General features: G+C 34.4%; 1 protein-coding gene across 1 annotated transcript in view; it reads right to left on the bottom strand.

The window, feature by feature from the left end:
* LOC101639896 (pleckstrin homology domain interacting protein) overlaps window positions 1–22,048 on the bottom strand; it is a 106,534-nt gene that overhangs the window by 68,881 nt on the left and 15,605 nt on the right. The window contains exons 3-9 of the mRNA XM_030886740.2: window positions 18,513–18,673; window positions 4,727–4,948; window positions 4,366–4,466; window positions 3,186–3,256; window positions 1,605–1,705; window positions 1,469–1,509; window positions 636–734 (exon numbers count right to left, since the gene is read on the bottom strand). Of these exons, the coding sequence (XP_030742600.1) occupies window positions 636–734; window positions 1,469–1,509; window positions 1,605–1,705; window positions 3,186–3,256; window positions 4,366–4,466; window positions 4,727–4,948; window positions 18,513–18,596 (719 nt within the window). The 5' untranslated portion in view covers window positions 18,597–18,673. The remainder of the gene's footprint in view (window positions 1–635; window positions 735–1,468; window positions 1,510–1,604; window positions 1,706–3,185; window positions 3,257–4,365; window positions 4,467–4,726; window positions 4,949–18,512; window positions 18,674–22,048) is intronic.

Here is a 22,048-nt window from a genome sequence, read left to right as displayed (position 1 = left end):
TTAGCAGTAAATGAGGATAAAGTTAAAAAATCACTACACTGAATCAAGAATGCCAGGATTCCAATTCTCCCAGGTCACTGCTTTAAGATGGGGGGTTCTGTGCCATGGTGCTTACCTTCTACCACTGCAATAATGCCTACTAACTGCACTACTCTCTCATCCATCTGAGACTACTATAGTCGAATACAAATAGAGAAAAAGGATGAAATATTAAAACCAAAGTCACAGTTTGTATAAAGAAGATCACTAGATATACCACCACATCTATATCCCCTTATGGTACATGGAGCATTATATATTCTGGTTTATGAAAAATTTACTAAAACTTTGGTCTTAAACTCAGATCATTCCTTTAACAAAATCAGAATTAAAAAAACAAAAGCAAGCATTAATGCCACAAGCTTTTCAAATATGCTCTCACCAATTCTTAAAAATTCCCATTAGGAATACTACATTACCGAAATGTAACAACTTAAACTAAATTATGATGTGATGTTATGGTGCTGAGTCACTTCAACATACACACGCACACACACACATACAAATGTGTGCATATAAATGGTGAGAAAGAGAGTAATGTATAGCATACTTTAAATGATCTTTAGCTATGGATTACCTAATACATGATCTCTTACCCAGCTGGACGAGTTGTCATATCCAACAGAATGCTCTTCCATTCTCTTCGTTTGAATTGCCAAATACGAGCTGTCCCATCACGACTCCCACTTACAAACCTAATTTAATAGGAACCCCCACCAGAAAAGGGGGTGGGGGGATGGGATCATACAAGCTTTACCCAATCCGTTTCTCCCAGAGTTCCATTTTAAAGATAAAAACCAGAACAATCATCACTTATCTTTACTAAACAAAGCAATTTAATAGAATAGAGATTATGCATTAAATATTTAAGGCACATCAAAGACTTCTAATTATTTTATGGGCTTTATGGTTAAGTCCCAAAAATGACTCCAAAATGAACTTAAACTATTAACTACCCGAAAAACAGGATTAATATTTTCTAGTTAAAAAGAAAAGTTAGCCTTATCTCCAACACTAAAGAACTTAATCTACTCTATTGTAGGTGATTAAACACAGTTTTATTTCCTTTCAAAAAGCAGAGAAAATTTGACAACATGCCATGTAAACTTATCATTAACACGATTGTGACTCAAATATTACACTGTGATAAATTTCCAATCTCCATCAAAAGTTCTCCTACACTTTAATTTAAAGTATAAGAAATAAACTTCTGTTTACTACGAGTTGGAAACAACTCAATGACAATAGATTTAAGTTTTATCTCACTTTTAAAGACTACATAATCACTGTCTATTATAAAGGCAAAGAACCTTATTTTAGGTTGGGTATTTCTATGAAACATTACAACCTGACCATTTATAAAATTATCCTTAGTTCTTAATTTTAAAATTGGGATTGAATTTGACAAATACAAATAATTTTTTTTTACCTGTTACTAGTGTTGGAAAACTGGATACTGTCAACTTTGTCCTATATATAAATGGATAAAAGAAAACAGGTGATACTCAATATAAGCTTCCAAACTCATAAATTCTACTCATCTAATTATTTTCACCAATACTTACAGTATGAAACTCCAATTCTGATATCTTCTCTGGCTGACCCGAGCCAAAAAAATAAACTCTTATAATATGATCGGTGCTTCCTGTGGCCAGAAACATTCCACCTAAGGAATAACAACAAAAATTCACGAGTAAAACACATTTCATAATCTTGGAATATTAAAATGAAATGCAATCAACATCACCAAAATCAATATTGAACATTTAAATGTTTCACTGATGACATAACCTTACGACGTGAAAATATCGGACTTACTTACTAGACAACATTCTACTAAAATCCCAGTCTCACTCCATTTCCCATTACTAAATTCTCTCAAACTATGGTCTCATTCCCAAAGTAATTTTGTCATTACAAAAGTTTCAATTTTAAGGGAGGGCTGTCTGCTTGGAACTCTCATAGATCACGAACTTGTAGCACATATATTCTAGCTTGCATTACACTTACTTGTACATGCAATTTGCTTCCTCTAGTATATGTGCCGCCGAAGCAAGCACTCAATTTGCTTCCTCTAAAGAGCAACTCTCTCCCATAATGTTGAATTGAATGCTTGTGCATAATTAAATATTCAAGTAATTTTGGTAATGATCTACCTATTGAACCCTTAAATAAAAGGGCAAATTACATAATTTGAATGCATGTGTAGTACTTATATTTATACTGGTACTACAAAAAAAAACATCTGTTCTCCTATCAGCTACCCTAGGAATCTACCGTATATACTCGTGTATAAGCCGAGGTTTTACAGCACATTTTTAATGCTGTTTTTGTGGTAAAATTAGGTGCCTTGGCCGATATTCGGGTTGGCTTATACTGGAGTATATATGTTAAGTCAGACACTGAGGATGCTGGATTATTAATATAGAGAAAATAAATACTTTCATCAATATACTAGCACTCATCCCAGATAACGCTGCAATTTACATTTAAAAAATGAATACAAAAATGAAAAATGTAAAAAGCTCGCAGGAACAAGTACTAGAAACTAGTACTGAATCTATTTCCTCAAGTTTCCTTTTATTTTCAATTCACTTCACATTTCTAGATGATACTTGGTTGAGAAACATCAAAAGCTCCTGATTCAAAACTCTACTCAATAAAACTTCACAACTTGAAGGTTTGAAAAACTAGACTACCAGCATTGCTATATACCTATTTGAAAAAAACAAAAACACAATTTGGAGCAATGTAATTAAATAAGGTGCAGTTATCAGTTAAATTTATCTTACTTAGCTATTACCATCCTAAATCCATGAACTCACAAGCTAGATTTAAATGTCCTTCACTAATAAAACTATTAAAAGTTTTACTCCTTTCTTTAAAAAAAATCAGTTTCAAAATGATTACATTCTATCCTATGAAAGCATTATAGATTAAAACATGTTATTTAATTATAAGCTAAACTCTAGCACATTTCAAATATTTTAAAATCAGTTTATATGATCCTTCTGGTTTGCTATTGACCCTGACCTATGTATACAAATATATGAAAACACTAATAAATATTTGCCAAAATTTAATGTAGTCCATTAGAAACTTTCCAATAGAAAACTTTATGGAATAATTAGGGGAAAATACTCTACCAGCACTAAAAGAAGAACAGATCATTTGAACCCCAGGTCTAGGACGTTCAGTAAATTTTGCAGGTCTTGGACTGCAATAGAAAAAATAGGCAATTTAAAATGTTCAATAACATCAGAAATAACTTTCAAAAAATAGGTGCAAAAGAACAAAAGTAAGTAGCAACAAATGGCTCCCTTCCTAAAAAGTTAAAATCACTGTCATGATCAGAAGATCATGTGGAAATTATAGATGAAGATATCTTAGGATTCCTGGCTACACAACAATTAACACATGCATGGAATAAACCCCATATCCCTGTCACACCAAACACCTAATTAAGGCAAAATCTGAAGATCTGGTTCTTAGGTCAACTAAGTTGTTCATTCAAAAATAGTAATATGTACAGAAAAAAGTTAACATATTCACGGCATATACAAAGATTATGTTTATAATAGTACAACACAATTTATATTAATACTACTGACATTAAATGTCATTCTAGAATCAATCATATTAACAAATGTAAATTATAGTATAGATGTTAGTCATTAGACTAGTTCCAATACACATAGTGCAGTTAATTGTTTTAGGGGTTATATTTAATGAATATTTTGGGTTTTAACTGCCAACTCTGTGGTTAGTGGCCCAGTTACCTAACCCACAACGCCACTAGAGCTTGTATGGAACAGCTTTAAATATTAAGACTGCAACTAAGGTAAAATCATCTGTTTTCTTCAAAGCAGTACATCTTTGATCACGATTATTTTTCAGAAAACTATAGCTTGTTTTATGATGCTACTTAAGCTGCCACAGGTTCCAAATTACCTGCCATTTAAAGCATCTTCAAGGAATGTTCATACAAATGAAATTTATGGAGCATGTCTCGTCTTAGATTACAATGTTAACAACGAGCATGAGAATGGTTACACAACTTAAAGATTGAAATCAATGCTATTCACTGTACAGGTAGAAACTGTTCAATTGGTGTGCATATTCTCAACATTTTAAAAAAATGAAAATGAGAAAGGTTAATAATATTCAGTGAAGAGCTATTTTTTTAAATGCTAGTAATAATACAGTGAAGCATTACTTTTAAAAAATTTTGTTAGTTAATTAAGGAGAAAAAAATTAAATCATTCCAAACTTTCACAATCTCAGTCATTAAATGAATCACATGTATGAAGTAATTTAGTGACTGACTTTATTTTAAGGGTTCCAGCATCCCAGAGCCAAAAACAAATAGTTCCATCTGCCCCAGTAGATGACAGATATCTCTTTGAGCCACTACATAACGGTGAAAACTGAAAAACAATCAGAGAGAAGGAAAACACTGTTATAAGCAACATAGTTCAAACAATAAAATGCACTTTTTACCACACATACAGTATCTAGTTAGAAAATTGACTAGAATCATGTTATTTTGTTTAAAAGAACACAAAAAGGGCTTTTACTGCATTCATGTGAATTGGTTTTATACAATGGGATTACCTAAGTGACTTCTTAAAAATTACTTTAAATTTTAACTAAAGAGGATTGGCAGCAGGGTTTAAAGCACAATTACCTGTAGTGATGTTATAGATGCACTATGGCCCTGAAGAACAGCCAAAGGTGCACATGTTCGAAGGCACCATACTCGGATCATTTTATCACAACTCCCGGATGCTATCATGGTATTCTCATAGTTTACAGCCATGTCGGATATTTCAGCAGCATGTCCTCTTAAAGTAGCTAGCAGCCTCCCATCATCTGTTGCCCAGATTTTCACAAGACAGTCATCAGAACCCTGTAAAACATGGATATTAAAAGAATTAACCCCATAAATTTTAATACTTCCCCCGCCCCCAAAGGTTATTGTCTACTTCTCAACAAAGATATTTTTAATATTACATGTTCTAGGTATTTTTATTACAAAAATTTTAAAAATATACATATGTACAATATGTATCATTAATACACAAATCCTTCCGATTTAAATTATTATAGTTGTGATACATTTTCCAGTTTCGGCATAAGGTTAAAGTAGAAAATAAACACGTAGTAAATTACTGAATAAACGTTTTTGCTGGATGTAGTTTAAGGTTGCCTTACAATTCTTTCTCACTTTCCAATCTATTTCCTAAAATAAACATTTTAATTACAAAAACACTTTTAACTGTCACTAGAAAGTACTCGCGATACCTAAGTTTTTGAAGGACATCAATATATACATCTCATACACAAAAAAGAAGCAACGCTGCCATACTAGATAGGTTTAGAACTGCCCCTGTGAGTTTCTGAGATTGTAATTCTTTACAGGAATAGGAAGTCCATCTTACTCCGAAGTGGGCAGGGGTTTTCGAAATGTTGAACCCAGCCCAAGGCTTAACTACTATACCATCTTAGAGCAGTGACTCTGGTTTCTTGGTTCCTGTATGTACCAACCACTATAGATATAAGGATGAGATTCAAAGACACAGTAAAATGTCTTAGGAGCTTATACAAGGGGTGTACCCCAAAAAATGACTGGAATATTTTTTCAAAGCCATGTATTACAATTTTTTTTTTACAAAACCATCTAATCACCTTCAAAAACTATGCATTACACTTAATATGTTTGTCAAATCCACTATTCTATTCTTGGAAACTTTTTCTTTTTAAATCATTTTATTGGGGTCTCTTACAGCTCTTATAACAGTCCATACATCCATTGTGTCAAGCACATTTGTACATATGTTGCTATCATCCTTTGCACGACATTTACTTGAGACCTTGGTGATCAACTTTTTCCCCTCCTTCTCTCATCCCCCTCCCTCCCTCATGAGCCCTTGATAATTTATAAATTATTTTCATATCTTACACGGACCACTGTCTCCCTTCACCCATGTTTGTTTTTTGTTCCCCTTGGAGATGGGGGTTGGGGTCCAGTTATACGTCCTCTTCCCTCCTTCCCCTTACCCTCATGGTATTCCTACTCCCATTATTGTTCCTGAATCTGTCCTGGATTTCGAGTGTCGAGAGCTCTTATCTGTACCAGGGTACATGCTCTGGTCTAGCCAGATTTGTAAGGTAGAACTGGAATCATAATAGTGGGCAGGGGTGGGATAAAAAGCATTAAAGAACTAGAGCAGTTGTATGTTTCTTCAGTACTATACTGCACCCTGGCTGACCTGTCCTTTCCTTATGACTCTTCTGTGAGGGATGTCCAACTGTCCACAGATGGACTTTGGGTCTCCTCACCGGCCCCCATCCCCCCAATTTACATCTGTATGATTGTTCGGGATATTGATACTTGACCCCATCAACACCTCATGATCACACAGGCTGGTGTGCTTCTCTTGGATGGCCGACAGCACCTCCCTCTTTATTTCACCTCTTCTACATAGTCAAATTGCTGTCCTTTCCTGTCCCTCTTCATTCGCGCAGAAACAGAAAGAAGTCTCATGGAGCAAGGTCAAGGGAGTCAGGTACGTGGGGCAAGAGGCACGCTGGTTTTTTCCCAAAACACTGGTACAGAGATAGCTGCATGAAGAGGTTCATTGTCATGGCAGCAAAATCAGTCCTGTATGCTGCAAATCAGCCCTTTTTTAGTCCCAGACCATTAACACAATCCTTTCAGAACCTCTAAATCAATGGCTTGCAACCTTCCTAATGCCGCAATCCTTTAATACAGTTCCTCATGTTGTGGTGAACCCCAACCATAAAATTATTTTGTTGCTACTTCATAACTGTAAATTTGATACTATTAGGAATCATAATGTAAATATCTGATATGCAGGATGTATTTTCATTGTTACAAATTGAACAATTTATATTTAAAGCATAGTGATTAATCACAAAACAATATGTAATCATATATTGTGAAATATTTGTGTTTTCCGATGGTCTTTGATGACCCCTGTGAAAGGGTCATTTGACCCCCAAAAGGGTCACGTGTCTCACAGGTTGAGAACCACTGCTGTAAATAGAAAGCTTAATTAACAGTGTGACCTGGTGGAACAAACTCTAAATCCACTCTCTCTCTCACATCAAAGAAGCAAATGAGTATTTTTTTGATCTTTGATTTCACCTGACGAACTTTTTTTTTTTTTTTTGGGTGAGGTGACGATGGCGTCTTCCACTGGCTTGATTAATATTTGCTTTCAGGGTCCTAAGTACAGTACTTCGTCTCGTCACCAGTAACGACCTCGTGGGAAAAAAGCATTGGTCGTGTCGGAGCTGTTCTTTCAAAGCACAACATGTTTTCACTCAAGCTAACTTTCACAGCAACCCTTCTCATTTCCAAATCTTCCCTTAATATTCACAGAACCGAGTTCCAAAATAGTCCAAATAACTTCCCCATCTCTTCAATGGACCGTACTCGATGTCCGGTGTTCATGCACAAAAGCATGAATTTTATCAACATTTTCATCTGTTTGGGAAGTTGAGTCATCCAGAATGAGATTTGTCATTAATCATCATTTCACCTTTATTGAAACCAGAACACCACTCATACACTTTTGAGTTATTCCCATAGTGGATCTTTGTAAGCTGAGTTCAACATCACACCAGTTTCTGGGGCATTTTTATCCCAGCTGCAAACTATCCTCTTAAATCGGTGATCACAAAGAAAACGTGGTTAGACAGACTGCTCTGATGAAAAAATTCACTGTGACCAGAGAGAACCTTCCCAGGCAGCGCCACTGGGTGCACTAACTCAGAGCAAGCTGCTCCATTGCTCACCTAAGTGGGACTATAAAAGCCCCACCCAGTTTTTTCTCCATCTGGGGGGGGAGGGGGGAGCAGGGGTATCCCCACATGATTATCTGTAGAGACCAAACAAGGAAGCAGTCCACTTTTCTTGTGCAGTAGAAAAGTGCAGTCTGGGGAGGTACCAAGGACTGATGTTCGGCTAGTTCTTAAATGGAAAAAGGAAATGTCGTTGTAGTGGCCACCTAAGGAAGAGACTCCAAAAACAAGAATCTGGGTTCATGACCTAGCACTAATACTTATTAGTTGTATTACCTTGGGCAAGTAGCATACATCTTGTGCCTGTTTTCTCATCTATAGTTAGCTCCGAGGGTGGTTGCAAAGGCTAAATGAATTAATGAAGGTAAAGAGAAAAACTTATCTATAGAGTATGTACTATCATTGCTTTTGTTGATAGTAATATTTTTAAAAGAGTAAATATCCATGGCAACTAGACATGGCATAATCAAAGACATGGAGATGTGAAACAATGTAAGATCAGCGAACTGCAAGTAGTATGTAGTCTAACAGTGCACGCAGGGAAACTGGAAAATCATGTGTGAAATGTAATGGGCATCATTAAAAGATTTCAAAAGGGTGGGTTATTGGGATCAAATACATATATTCCAAAGATTTCCCTGGCATCAGTGTGAATTATACTAGAAACTATGAGACTAGTTGAAAATTGTCAACACAGGCCAAGAGGTTAAAAATTATAGGATATCTGAAAAGATGGTTAAAAGCTAGGAAATAAAAGGGACCAGATTACCACATAATGTATGTTAAATGTTTGTTTGTTTTGGGGGGACATGTTGTGCAACATCCTCGGGCATTAGTTTCCTATGTGCCCTATGAAGAAAAATGTATCATTGGTTCTTTGTGAAGAATGGAAAGGAAAAAAAAAAGGTACTGATAGGCTATGACTTCAAGAAATCAGGTCTACAGTTCCAGAAAATATACTAGATAATTGTTGAATTAAAAAAAAAGGTTTAAAGTATACATTCAACTTGCAGTGTGTCAGTCACCATATTCCACAGGAAGAACTCTTGTGTGCTTGGTTACATTTTGGGCTACTAACCACAATATTAGCGGTTTGAAACTACCAGTCAATCCATGGGAGGAAAAAAGAGGCTATCTTCTCTCATGAAGAGTTAGTCTCAGAAACCAAGAGGGTCAAGGCTCTACTCTGTCCTATAACATCGCTGTGAGTTGGAATTAATTACATGACAATGAATTTGAGTTTTATATATTCCACAAAGTAAAGCAATTAAGTCGCTTCATTTGATTAGTTTACCTTTAAAAGTTAAATATTTGGCTCTGAACTGTATTCTATGCAAAAATAAAATTATGGTATGCTAATAGAGTTAGAAAGGTACCCTAGTGGTTTGGGCTGTTAACCTAAAAAAAAAAAAAAAAAATTTAAGTAAACTCTTTACCGTACATTCAATTCTGACTTATAAGCAATCCAGTAGCACAAGGTGGAATAGGGTTTTGTTATACATTCTACAGTAGCAAGTGTTTCATGTTAACAAAGAGGAAAAAACAAATTCTTTACCAAAATTCCAGTCTTAATGAAAGACAGAATGGAAACCTATAAACCTACATAGCTTCACCAATTAAAAACAAAAAAGTCCCACTTATTTAGTAATCTCACCAAGTTAACATTACTTTTTATTGTAATCTGTTTAGAAAAGTAATTTTTAAAGTTATTCAAGTTTTTTTCCTGTATGCATTATCCCAATTTTCCCTCCTTTCATCAAATTATGGAGAATTCTTTGATTGCCCTTACTTCCACTATACTCTTCTTTGACCTATGATATTTAGGTACATTGTCTCTACCCTTACCTTTTCCTAAAAACTCTTGGCTAATTTTGAATAGAATTCTAAATATCTAGTCATTTCTATCTCATGCATCAATATTTGCTATTAACTTATTTTCACAAAACTTTTATTAAAAGATAATCTGTGTACAAATTCAATAAAGTTCTCATAAGGTGATTGAGAAATAAAAAATAAAATATGCAAAAATATTTAATGGAATAGAACTACAGAAGAGAATAAATATTTACTGGGAAACCATTTTTTAAGAACAATGTTTTCAATGAATGTGTAAGGGTGAATTAAAAATTGATAAAATCAATCTTGGATGTCTAACAAAATTTGAATAAACTTTCTTCCCCCAAGCCTCCTTTCAACCCCAAATATTAACAAAGTCAATAATAAATAAAAAAGGATATTCTTGTTAGTAAAAAATATGTATGTAAATGTTGAAACTGGAATATTTTTGAAATGTCATGTAAATGACCACAAGGGCCAGTTACTTCCTTTGATGTAGGTTGCAAGGGATACATATACCTGTTATTAGATACATGAATGAGAAGAGAGAGTAGGGACAGCACAATTCTAAAGTAAACAGAAAATAGATCAGGTATTTCTAACCTTAGGCAAAACAAAAAAGTATCTGATATTATCCTAAGAGGGGCAGGGGATAAAAGGCTGAAGCAAAAAGAAGAAAATACAGAAATGAAGTAGACATAAAGCATATTTTTAAAGTAGGAAATTATTTTAGAAAAAAATATATGAATGATTCAGAAAGGGTTTTACATGAGGCAGATTGTGGAGTATTATAGAATGTTCTAAATGCCTATTAGCTTAGATTTAACCTCATGAGAGAACTATTGACAATTTTTAAACCAACATGACTCAATTACTGTATTTGAATAAAAAATATCTGAGTTTTATAAGCTTGTAGGTAGAAGCTGAAACCACGTTAGATGATACTGACGATGGAGAACTTTTCAAGTAGATTTTTACTTAAAATAATCTGAATGGCCATTCAAGTATTTAAAAAACATGAATTTTTGAAAATCCTTAACTACAAACAAAAATGAAAACATTGTTCAGCATTTTTAAATCAAACTATAATTTGAGATTACTGGTTTATCGGAACCAAATTTAAGAGAGCACTGGGTCAGTAATTTCACTTTTTAGTAATATACAAGTGTCATTATTATTGTGAAATATTGCTCACTAATATGCCACTTTTTGTCAAGTTTTTATCAAACCTAGATTAAGCTATAGGGGCAAGGGGGAATAGTAAGAAAAAGAATGTTATCTTTTAGTTCATTTTAATCTTCAATCAAAATGAGACATGAAATCATTAGGATGGCTATGATCAGGAAAATAGAGAATTATCAACAAAGATATAGAAAAATTGAAAGCCTTGTCTATGGATTACTAGGTTCTAAAATGGCCGCTGTGTGTAGTACAATGGCATAAAATAGTCTAGAGATTTTCTCAAAAAGTTTAACAAAGAATTGCCAAATGACCCAGAAAACTCTCTAATGAAAAATTTCCACGATCCTCCCAGCACACATGCACGTATGTATAAAAACCCAATATAAAAAAATAAAACCCTATGCAGAAACTGTCACAAAATCTAAAGTGTCTATCCCGAAAAATTTATTAACTTAATGGGTTTCTGGATAAGTTTTCAAAGGCTTGACTTGATTTGTCTATCTGAACCAACTGATAGTTTCCTCTGGTATGGCTTATTAAGCAGGTATTTTTGAGATAAAATATTTTAGCAGTCAATTATGGATACTGCTGTAAAATTGATAGATTAAATTAGAGATGACAGCTGAGCTAGTTAGTTTATTGTGCCAACCTGGCTGATAAACACATGTGGGGTTAATTGAAGGGCAGAGGGATAAATGGCTTGGTGAGCCTAGTCTTTCTAGGTCTCAGGTCTCTTGCTTTGTGATGGTCGAACCAGGGTGCAGCTGCCTTAGCCAGTTCCCTGCTTCAGCTGGTAAGGCTCACTTTCTGCAGGACGTCCCTGAGGAGAAGCCACATGGACCTACCCTGATGCAGCCCTTAGTGCTGGAGCAGCCGCGTGGAGACCCCTGCCAGCACTGGCTCGGCTTTCTTCCTGCAGTTTGCATCACTGCATGTGTTTTGTGAGATGGAGGACTTTGTGGATTGGTGTCAAACATATGGGTTAATGTTGGACTTGTGCAGCACTGGGTTGGGATATTTTCTTGATGTGCACTACCTTTATATAAAATTCTCTCTTATACATGAGTTTCTGTGGATTTGTTTCTCTAAAGTACCCAGACTAAATATGAATTTACCCAGCTATGTGAATATCACATACCCAGCTATGTGAATCATCCAATTATATACTATTTTATAGGATATTTGAAGTACAGAAAGAGATCAATGTAATTAAAACATCATAGAACTTGTCTTGAAGACATTTATATATTCTATGTGAGATGTTTCTGTAAAAAAAAGGTTTATTGGCATATACTTCACATATCATACAATCATATTAAGAGTTGTGCAACCACCACCACCACAATAATTTCAGAACATTTTCCCCAATCCACATTGTTGCTAGTTCCTCATTTCTCCCCATGTTTCCGTGCTATACCCCAAGGTAATTATTAATCCACTATAGTTACCCATTCTGGATTTCATATACAGAAAAGTATTAAAAACATAATCAGGAAGCAGACAAAAAAAATTCAACCAAAACGACTAGACAAAACAGAAAACCTCAATTGTGAAGCAGAAAATATGAAAACCCAAAACAATCATAAGATGAGTCAAAAGAAAGTTTCTTGCGAGTAAGAACTTTACTCTTTTTTGTATCACTGATTGGTTGGCTGATTCATTCATCATTAGTTATATCTGTGCTATATAGACACCAGATAATCGGTTCAAGATCGTACAGATGTATAGTTTCTTAGCTGAATGGCTTACAATCATAGCTTTACAGAACAATCCAGTCAAATGGACTATTATTGTCATTTAGTATCTATAATATTTTAATAGCCATTTTCCCCTCAAATGAACTATCTCATTTCTATCTCCCCATTACTAGAATAAAGCATTTTCTATAAAGCTCACAGATGACCTGCCAAACCTAAAAGATACCTGGTCAACCAAATTTAGGTTTTAAGATTTTAATAACACTCTTTCATTTGCTTCTAAGGTAATACTATATTTTGGTTTTTCTCTGGCATTTAAGACAGTTTTCTAAGGTTCAATTACTGTCTCCTCTTCTATTGTCTGTTCTAAAAGTTTAAATGTCAGTCTTGTTTTTACATAGAATGAGGTAATATAAACCACGTCAATACTGAATGATTATCAAGTTAAGCTTTCTAGCAAAGATCGCTCTCCTGAGATCCAACTATCATATCTTTTTGGTTAAACCATTTAAAAACACCTAAACCCACTGACATCAAGTTCATTCAAATTCACAGCAACTCTGTATAAGGTTTCTGAGGCTGTAAATCTTTATAGGAGCAAATAGCCTCATCACCAGTACCAAGCTAAATTAGCAGGCTAACACCTAACCCACCACAATCACAGGGCTCCTTCTCAAATTCAGCATAGCCCACCCCCTCCACTTAAATGTCCTATCACCGTATATGCCAGTACATTCTAACCCAGTGGTTCTCAACCTGTGGGTCGTGACCCCTGTGGGTGAAGAACGACACTTTTGCAGGGGATGTCTGATTCATAACATTAGCAAAATTACAGTTATGAAGTAGCAACAAAAATAATCTTACAGTTGGGGGGTGGCCACAACATGAACTATATTAAAGAAAAGGTGGTGGCATTAGGAAGGTTGAGAACTGCTGGTTAGAATCTAACCAGTCATACAAATTAAAAATACACCAGATCATACTGGTACCTCACTCCTCTCCTCCTTACATTCAAATTGGTCTTCAGAACCTTAGTCTACTATTTCTAACTATACTTCCACTGTTAACTCCGTTCACCGTCCTAATTTCTTTCCTGGATCACTGCGAAAACACTTTTTCAATGATCTGTTGTATATAAACAAGTGTCAATTCATAATCCAAGAACAACAAAGAAATCATTTTTTAAAAAGGGAATTTTAATCATTCTTGTGTCTAAGTCCATCATTAGCTCTCTATCATCTTGAGGAGAAAACCTACGAGGTTAATCGATCATAAAAGAACATGGAGATTTTGCTCCATCATCTTTAGCTTGATCTTAATACAATTACTTGAACATGTTTTTTCCTCCAAATTTTGTAAATGCTTTTCCCTCTGTCTGCAGAATTAGGCTGAATTCAGCAAAGCATCACTTCCCCAAAAACATTTTACCTTACCACCTCCTAAAGGAGCCCTGTGATGTGGATGGTTATACACTGAGCTGCTAACTCCAGGACAGCAGTTAGAAGTCACCAGCACCTCCAAGGGAGAGCTAAGAGGCTTTCTGCTCCTGTAAAGGTTTAGTCTCAGAAACCACCAAGGACAGCTCAACCCTGAGTCGGAAGTGACTTAATAGCAATAAATGGCCATTATCTACAGATTATGGACTCTGCTTTTATTATACCAAGTATCTCTCATAGACTATCAAGGTTCTTAGAACATTGTTTCAATATTTTGTTTACTATCAGTAACTCGCCATAGATAGAAACTGCATCCCTCATTTCTGTATCATAAGTGCTTAGCTTAGGGGTTGGTTCATCACAAAGATGCAAGTTCCTTAAAGTAATATATAAACTCAAGTTTTTATTACAAATATATTTATGGAAAACACTTTAGCTCTGCCTTTATTTGAAATGAAGATACATTCCATTTTCCTAACAAGGGGTAAAAACCCTGTTTTTAATATAATCTTCAATATGCTTTTATATTATGAGTGAATGACTCACCTGTAAGAGAATTAATTGTTTATCTTTCGTAAATATTATTTGAGGTTAATGATTCATAAACCAAATTAAAAAAGCTAAAAGGCTAAGAGAGAACTAGGAAGCACACTCTGACTTGGTTAATTATGTTATCTCCCCCTGGTTCTTCTCATTATTCTACTGTTATGTACTGTTACATACAAAATATTCAGTACAAAATAAAGATAAGCCTTTCTAATATAGAATTTCATTTCAGTTTGTGTAACTCATAACAAACCCAACACCATCTATTTGATTCCAACTCAACGGTGATCCTTAGATGGGCTTACAAGGCAATAAATCTTATGGAAGCCAAAAGCCAGCACTAATCTCCTATTGAGAAGATAGTAAATAGGTTTGAACCACTGACCTTCCAGTAACAGTCCAATCCAGATTCTACCACGGCATCTTAAAAATTGTACAGCATTTACAAATAATACTTTTCTCACTTACTCATTGCTATCAAATAAATTCTGAATCAGGGCGTTGCTTTAGAAAAGGGTAAAACTGCCCCTGTGGGTTCCTGAGACATAAACTCTTTGCAGGAATAGAAAGCATCCCTTTCTTAAGTGGAGAGACTCATAGTTTCAAACTGGTGACCTTGCCGTCCAACACATAACCCACTATGCCTCCAAATACTGAAAGATAAATTTCACTAAAGCCTTTATAAAATTAGCAACATAGCAGGAAATATCTAATTACTGCTAATACTAGTCACATGCATCACATCATACCACACCCTCAAAATTCTGTGGAAATGGCACTATTATATAGGACTATTATATAGTCCTCATACTCTTTTTTAAAAAGAAAAGAAAAAAATTAAGTTTAAAGTAAGGTAATCTGCCAAAGTCACACTGCTAGGAAGTAATAAAAACTGAGTTGAAATAAGAGTCCTTGATTGCCAAAGCCTATGATTAACCACAGTGCTATAACTTACTGCCTTTAGCCAAGTCTACTCAGAAAGAACTAAAAAGAATTTTTCCCTTGAAAAAAATATTTTGAATTTATCTATACTAGAACCTTAAAAAACAGAGGTATTAATAAGTAATACAGGCTGGATGTGACTAATCCCTGATTCAGTCTCCTGTACCTACCATCCTACGAAGGTACCCTATCATTCTACCAAGCTTATTAAATATCAATAAATTTATTTCATTGCATTTTTCCTCAAAAACTCCAAGAATTTGTGTTTAACTGAAACTAAAACATATACAGTATTTCAGAAAATAAAGCAGCAAACAAGTAGACTTTAAAATATAAAACTAGAAATACTGATCAGTCCATTACCCACTGGTTATTACAATTAATAACAATACGTATGTGTATTCTTGCAAGAATCTTTGGTCAATTATCACGTACTATCAACTTAAACTCTATACCTAATTTTCAAAGCACTGGTCAATGATTGGTGTGTTCTCAGACCCCACAGCCATACCAGGTTGTGAATTATAAGAAAAACAGGAATTCACACCAGTTCTTCCTGGTGTAGCCATAACCGATGAAGTGAACTGGAATGTGAAAATTACAGATAACCTACTAGAAACTTCACCTCTTTAGAAAAGAAGGGCAGCATAGATGCTGCATAGGGCACCAAATCTCACGCCAGCTGCAATTAGTAACAACTATGTTCCGTTCAAGATGGTTGCCAATCACAAAGCTTTGAATTGTGTTACTTTTACTTTTCCCACAATCCTGGCAACAATTCAACTATTGGATTATTATGTCTGAGTATCCCATTCCAGGGCTTCGACACATAATATTTTCCATTCTGTTTCACCTAAACTTTTAAAATTTGGATCTGTTCCAATTTTGTTCCATAGGCCATTACTGAACTAGTTTGAAGTTCTGAAAATAGAAAATGTGCTTTCATCTTGTATTCTGTATTCAAACATCACCAGTATATTATAAGTGTAACAATGGATTTGGTGGTACAATCAGCAAATTATATCAAATATATACAACTTTGATAATTTTTCAATTTTTGGCTGAGACCAAAAAACAGTACACTACTCTTCCACTTTACTTATTATATGTTCAAATACAAGCTACTTCTTCCTCACATTACTGCTTCTATTCCCAATATTAAATACCCAGAAAAGTAAAAATTGTATGTCAAGAAAAACTTGACAAATTTTTCTATACAAAGCCATTTTAGGCTTTTAGTGCATGCGGTATTTGTCACAACTACTCGATTATGCATTTTAGTACAAAGACAACCATGGGCATTATGTGCACAAATGCACATGGCTGTTCCAATCAAATTTATTTTCTTGCTTTTTTTAATCATTTAATGGGGGCTCATACCTTATTACAATCCATACATATATCCATGTGTCAAGCATATTTGTACACAAATTTATTTTCAATAACAAGAGTTAAGAGCCTCTTTCAACCTTGTATCTACCATGCCATAAACTAATAACCAAAAGATACTGTGTTACAAAACTCCCTGGATATCATTTACCTAATACAAACTGAAATACATAATGCTTAATGCAGTAAAGCAAATAAATGTTTACCACCCCTATACATAAGAAATTAAGATATATATTTTTTTAGTCTCTGTGCAATGACATCATTTTGAAATCAATAAATTTAAGTATAAACAGATGTAAAGCTTCTTCCTCATTAATTCTGTTTATTATTGACTTTTAACTAAGTCTTTCAAACATTAGAAGTGTCAAGTTTACTTTAGGCTTTGAGAGATAAATAAAAGTCTTAGTAAAATAAATTAGAAATGGCTAAATATAATTTTTTTAAATATAATTTTTAATTAGTATTCCAGAACAAGTAACTACTGTAGGTATATCAAAGCACTTCTGCAAATAAAAAGCTGCCTGTTCACACTCTGAAAAAAATGTCAGAAAGTTTAGGATATTTAATTTTTGTTTCATAGAAAACACAGTTGATAAAAAGGGCAGAGAATACAAAGCTAGGAAACCACCTGCAAATGACTTAAGTCAATTAAAACTAAGGAAAAATTATCTTTCCCACATTTTTTTGTTTTACAGACAACTAACTACTATATTCTTCCCATACACAAAGGAAACTAAACCCGTAAAGGAGCGTGTTATTTACAAGGAGCATCTAATGCTCATATTATTTACGTTAAAATATGGCAGATGTACAGGTTGGGGGGAGGGGAAGATGCATACACAAATAGTTCTAATGTTACAAACATATTAAAATGGAATGCATGATTGTCATGACTCAAATTCCCAGCTGTGTTTTCCAAATATTGAGATGGGAGTTTTAACCTCCAAATAAATGTATACTTTCAGGTCAATAACAAATATAATATGTATAAGTTCTGCCTTTAGTGGATTTAATACTTAGTAAGGCAGTTGAAAACAAACAAGATATTTACTAAAGTCATTTTTTTCACTTAAAGCTGACCAAGTTCAGCTTTTCACCATTTAACAGTTTAAAACACAAACTGCTCCTTTCAACACAACATTTTAAAGAATGAGGTATTAAGAATAAAGGTAAGAAAGAATGGTAAATAAATGGCAGATTTTTACTATCATTATTTCAAGCGTTAACTAGCAGGTGGATTTCTACAGCTAACATAAAAGGCACGTTTAATCTATTACAATTTACCTAACAGATTTCTGAAATACCTTTGGGTTTAGAATTAAATTATTGTAGAACATTTTGTAGATCATATAGCAGCATATCTGATAAAATTCTGGGAACTACAATTATCCATGATTTGTAAAACCATGACATAATTGTGATTTGCTAAATCACTTTGAGGAACTTTTTAAACTTTGATAAAGACTAAGTAAAATCTTCCATTATAGCAATTAATTTACCTGAAATTTCAATATTCTATTAAAAGGGAAAAAAAAGATTAAAAAAAATTTAACCTTATGTAATGCTTATTCAATTCTATATATGCATACAATACATGGAAAGATTTACTTACAGTAAATATCCGTCTGCCAGTTCTATCAAAAGTTACACAGTACACAGATGACAAGTGCCCAAGAATTCGTTTATGCATTTTCATGTGCTGATAAACTGCAGTAGGAACAAGTCGCTCAAGTCTGTATTTCCCATTCAGCTTTCGTGAAAACAACGTATCCGCTACCAAGAAAAAGAGGGTTAAGTAGGTAAAATTAGAAATTAATTTTATTTCATTTTATTTCAAGTATCATGTTTCCAATTTCTCACATATTATCAAAGAAAAAGATGTTTTCTTATGAGGGTAAATCAAAATATATTGCTGTAAAATCAAAATCCTTTATTAAACAAAATCATCAAAATGTGAAACAATTATTTCTTGACATCCTCTTGGGTATACATATACACTTAGGCAGACAGTGTGTTTCCACCTTTCTTACCCTCCCCTCAAGTAGGGTGCATTTCTTCAGTTTACACCCACATCAAAACCGTTCTAGCATCCTTGAGGGGGCTCAAATCATGTTTATTTTAAATGTTTTGAGTTCTGAGAAACATAAAGAAGTCTGAAGAGGCAAGATCAGTGAGCTGGGATAAAAGGAGTGTAAGGTTTGCAATGAAATCCTCAGAGGACATCCCTTTCTATATGAATGAGCATATGCATTGCCGTGGATTGAAAGAAAAATTATTTGGCATAACTTTCCTAGGCTATTTCTCAGCAATACAATTTTCCCTGTTCTTAAAACTTTAGCTCCTAAGTGAACTCATAAACATTTTGTGTCCTTAAGAAAATCAAGATTATCCCATTGGAGTCCACCCCCCCAAATCACTACACTATCTCAGCTGACCTATCTTGAATTTAACTGACTCAGCAAATCCCTTCAGAAGCCATTGTTAGGATTAAACCTTGCTCTTTAGATTCTATTGGTAAATTAGGATTTATACCATAAAACTGCTAGTAGCTTCAATCTTGCCTGAAGATTGATTGAAAGATCAGCTCAGAGCTAGCTGGTCTTCATGAAACACTTTTGGCAGCCATCTAACTGAAAGCTTGCTGAGGGGTCAAGGACGTTGGCTTAAAATTGAAAATGCTCAAACCCATGAGCCTCCAATCTCAGGTCACATAACATCAATGATAATTCTAAGGTCTTTTCCCACCAGTTTCTAAACTTCAGCCTTAGTTTCTTCATTCATCTCTTGACTCACCTTTGAAGTCTAATAAATCTTTCTGAACACACTTGAGCCATCAAAATTATTGTTTTATGTGGGGTAGCACTCCCACAAACTTGTTGCAAAGTTTCAATGATTGTGGGAAAACAAATATTTGAGCTTTGTGAAATTTTCATCTGACCCTAGCAGAAAATCATTTTGTCCATGGCAAAAAAACATTCCTTTAAAAAAAAGCACCCTGATGAGATTATGCCAAGTGTAATATTGATAAGACTTGTCTGAAGCAGCCTACTAACCGTGAAGACTGTTTGCACACATTTTGGGGAGAATAAATCCATGCTGTGCATGAACTGGAACTCTTACCAGAAATATTTTTTACTTACCTGGCTCTTTGTCAAAATTTTTAAAAATACTCATTAATAGTGCTTCAAAATTTTTCAGTAAACTTTTATACATAGTTTCACTTGAAATAAATGCAGAACTATAATCTTTAGTTTACAAGTGAATAAAATTAAATGACTTAAGGTTAAGAAGTCAAAATAATGTTATGAAGCTAGGATTAAACCTGTACTTGTTTATGGTGTTGCTGTCTGGTGCCATAGAGTCCGTTTTCAACTCACATAAACTCCACGCCAGAAGAGAACTAACTGTCTAATAGGTTTTTCTAGGCAGTAATCATTATAGAAGCAGATCAACAGTTCTTTTTCCCAAGAGGCAGCTGGGTGAGTTAAAGCTACCATCCTTACAACTGGTTCACAGTCCGGCCCATAACTGTCACATTAACACAAGATAAAGATGTGTTGCATAAAGATTACAGAAAATAAAAGGCTGTGGAGTCACCATAAGTCAGAAACTCTTTGGCTCAAACTCACATTCATTGAGTTGATTCCATTTAAATAGAGACCCTTGCAAGGACAGAGTAGAACTGTGCCTGTGGGTTCCTGAAATTTAATCTTTACAGGAGTAGAAAGCTTCACCTTTCTCCTGCAGAGCTACAGGTAGGTGAGAACCACCAATCTGGGTTAGCTCAATATGTAACCCACTATACCAGCTCAATGTATAATCCATTATCTTTACGGCTAGTCCTCTAGAAAAACCAGAATTTTATAGATTTCTCAAAAAAAAATTTTTTAATGTCCATATGAAGTCGTTTTTCTTACAATAACCAAAACCCAAACTCTCTGCCATCCAGTTGACTCCAACTAATAGCAAAGCTGCCCCCCCGTGTTTCCAAAATATCTTATGGAAGTAGAGTTTCATCTCTCTCCCTCAGAGAAGCTGGTGGTTTCATACTACTGGCTTTGAGGTTAGGCAGTCCAACATGCAGCCTACCTGGGCTCCATGCCAAGGCAGTTTAAAAAAATTTTGTAAAGGGACCTATTGATTTTTACTTTTTTATAAACCAACAATACTTGAACACTGAATTTGACAGATAATATTTGAAACATTTTTATAATCAATGAAGACAGATGAATAATTCACGTGTATGACTACACTGGGAATCTCTGCCAAGTCTGCAAGATCCCTTCTCTAGAATGTATTAACTCTTTTCAATGCACAGCTGACTTCAAAATCTGACTGGAGTTTATCTTCTGACTCGATGCTTGATTTTGCTGACTCCAGTCCAATATGTTCTCATCTAACTTATTATTTTAACCACTGTGTTTATCATCTATGCTGATAATTTATGGACAAAGAAGGTACTCAAATACATACAAACTGGATTGATATGTAGGCACATTATTGAACTTAAACATTATTTTTTTAATATAGGTTTTTCCTCCTGGTTTTTTATCGTCATTGCCATTGGATAGACAGCACTAAAGCTTCTTACATTAATTTAGTACTCTTACCCCAATTAAATTTATCTACTATTTAAGAAGCCCTAGTGGCGTAGGGGTTTTACTCCATGGGCTACAATCTGCAAAATTTGCAGTTTGAAGTCACGCAGCCACTCCATGGGAAAAAATGGGGCTTTCTATTCCCATAAAGAGTTAGTCTTGGAAATCCACAGGGGAAGTTCTACCCTGACCTGTATGTAGGATGGCCGTAAGTTGGAATCAACTCAATAGCATTGAGTTTTGAGGTTAGTATTTAACCTGAGTCTAGTCTACCCATCATGTCCCAAAGTTGATGAAATATAAATATCTCAGCTGTACTATAAAGAATATCCGACTTAGTCTGTTACTCACATACAATTAAAATTTTGGATTACAGATTTAAAAGAATGATCTGCAAATTCTAAGGCACTGTGAAAGAAAAATTACATTATACTTGTATGTTTATACTAATCATTTTATATTCTATTGAGAGTTACTTCTTTTGCTCTTAGCATATAAATTCTGTACAACAATCTATATCAACAAGTGGTAAAGTCTAAGAGATCACAGT

The sequence above is a fragment of the Echinops telfairi genome, unplaced genomic scaffold (assembly GCF_000313985.2).
Source record: "Echinops telfairi isolate 266 unplaced genomic scaffold, ASM31398v2 ScPeMD7_3533;HRSCAF=4204_0, whole genome shotgun sequence".
NCBI classification, from domain to species: Eukaryota; Metazoa; Chordata; class Mammalia; order Afrosoricida; family Tenrecidae; genus Echinops; species Echinops telfairi.
The sequence above is the reverse complement of the archived record's forward strand: the minus strand, read 5'-3'. Positions and strand labels throughout refer to the sequence as shown.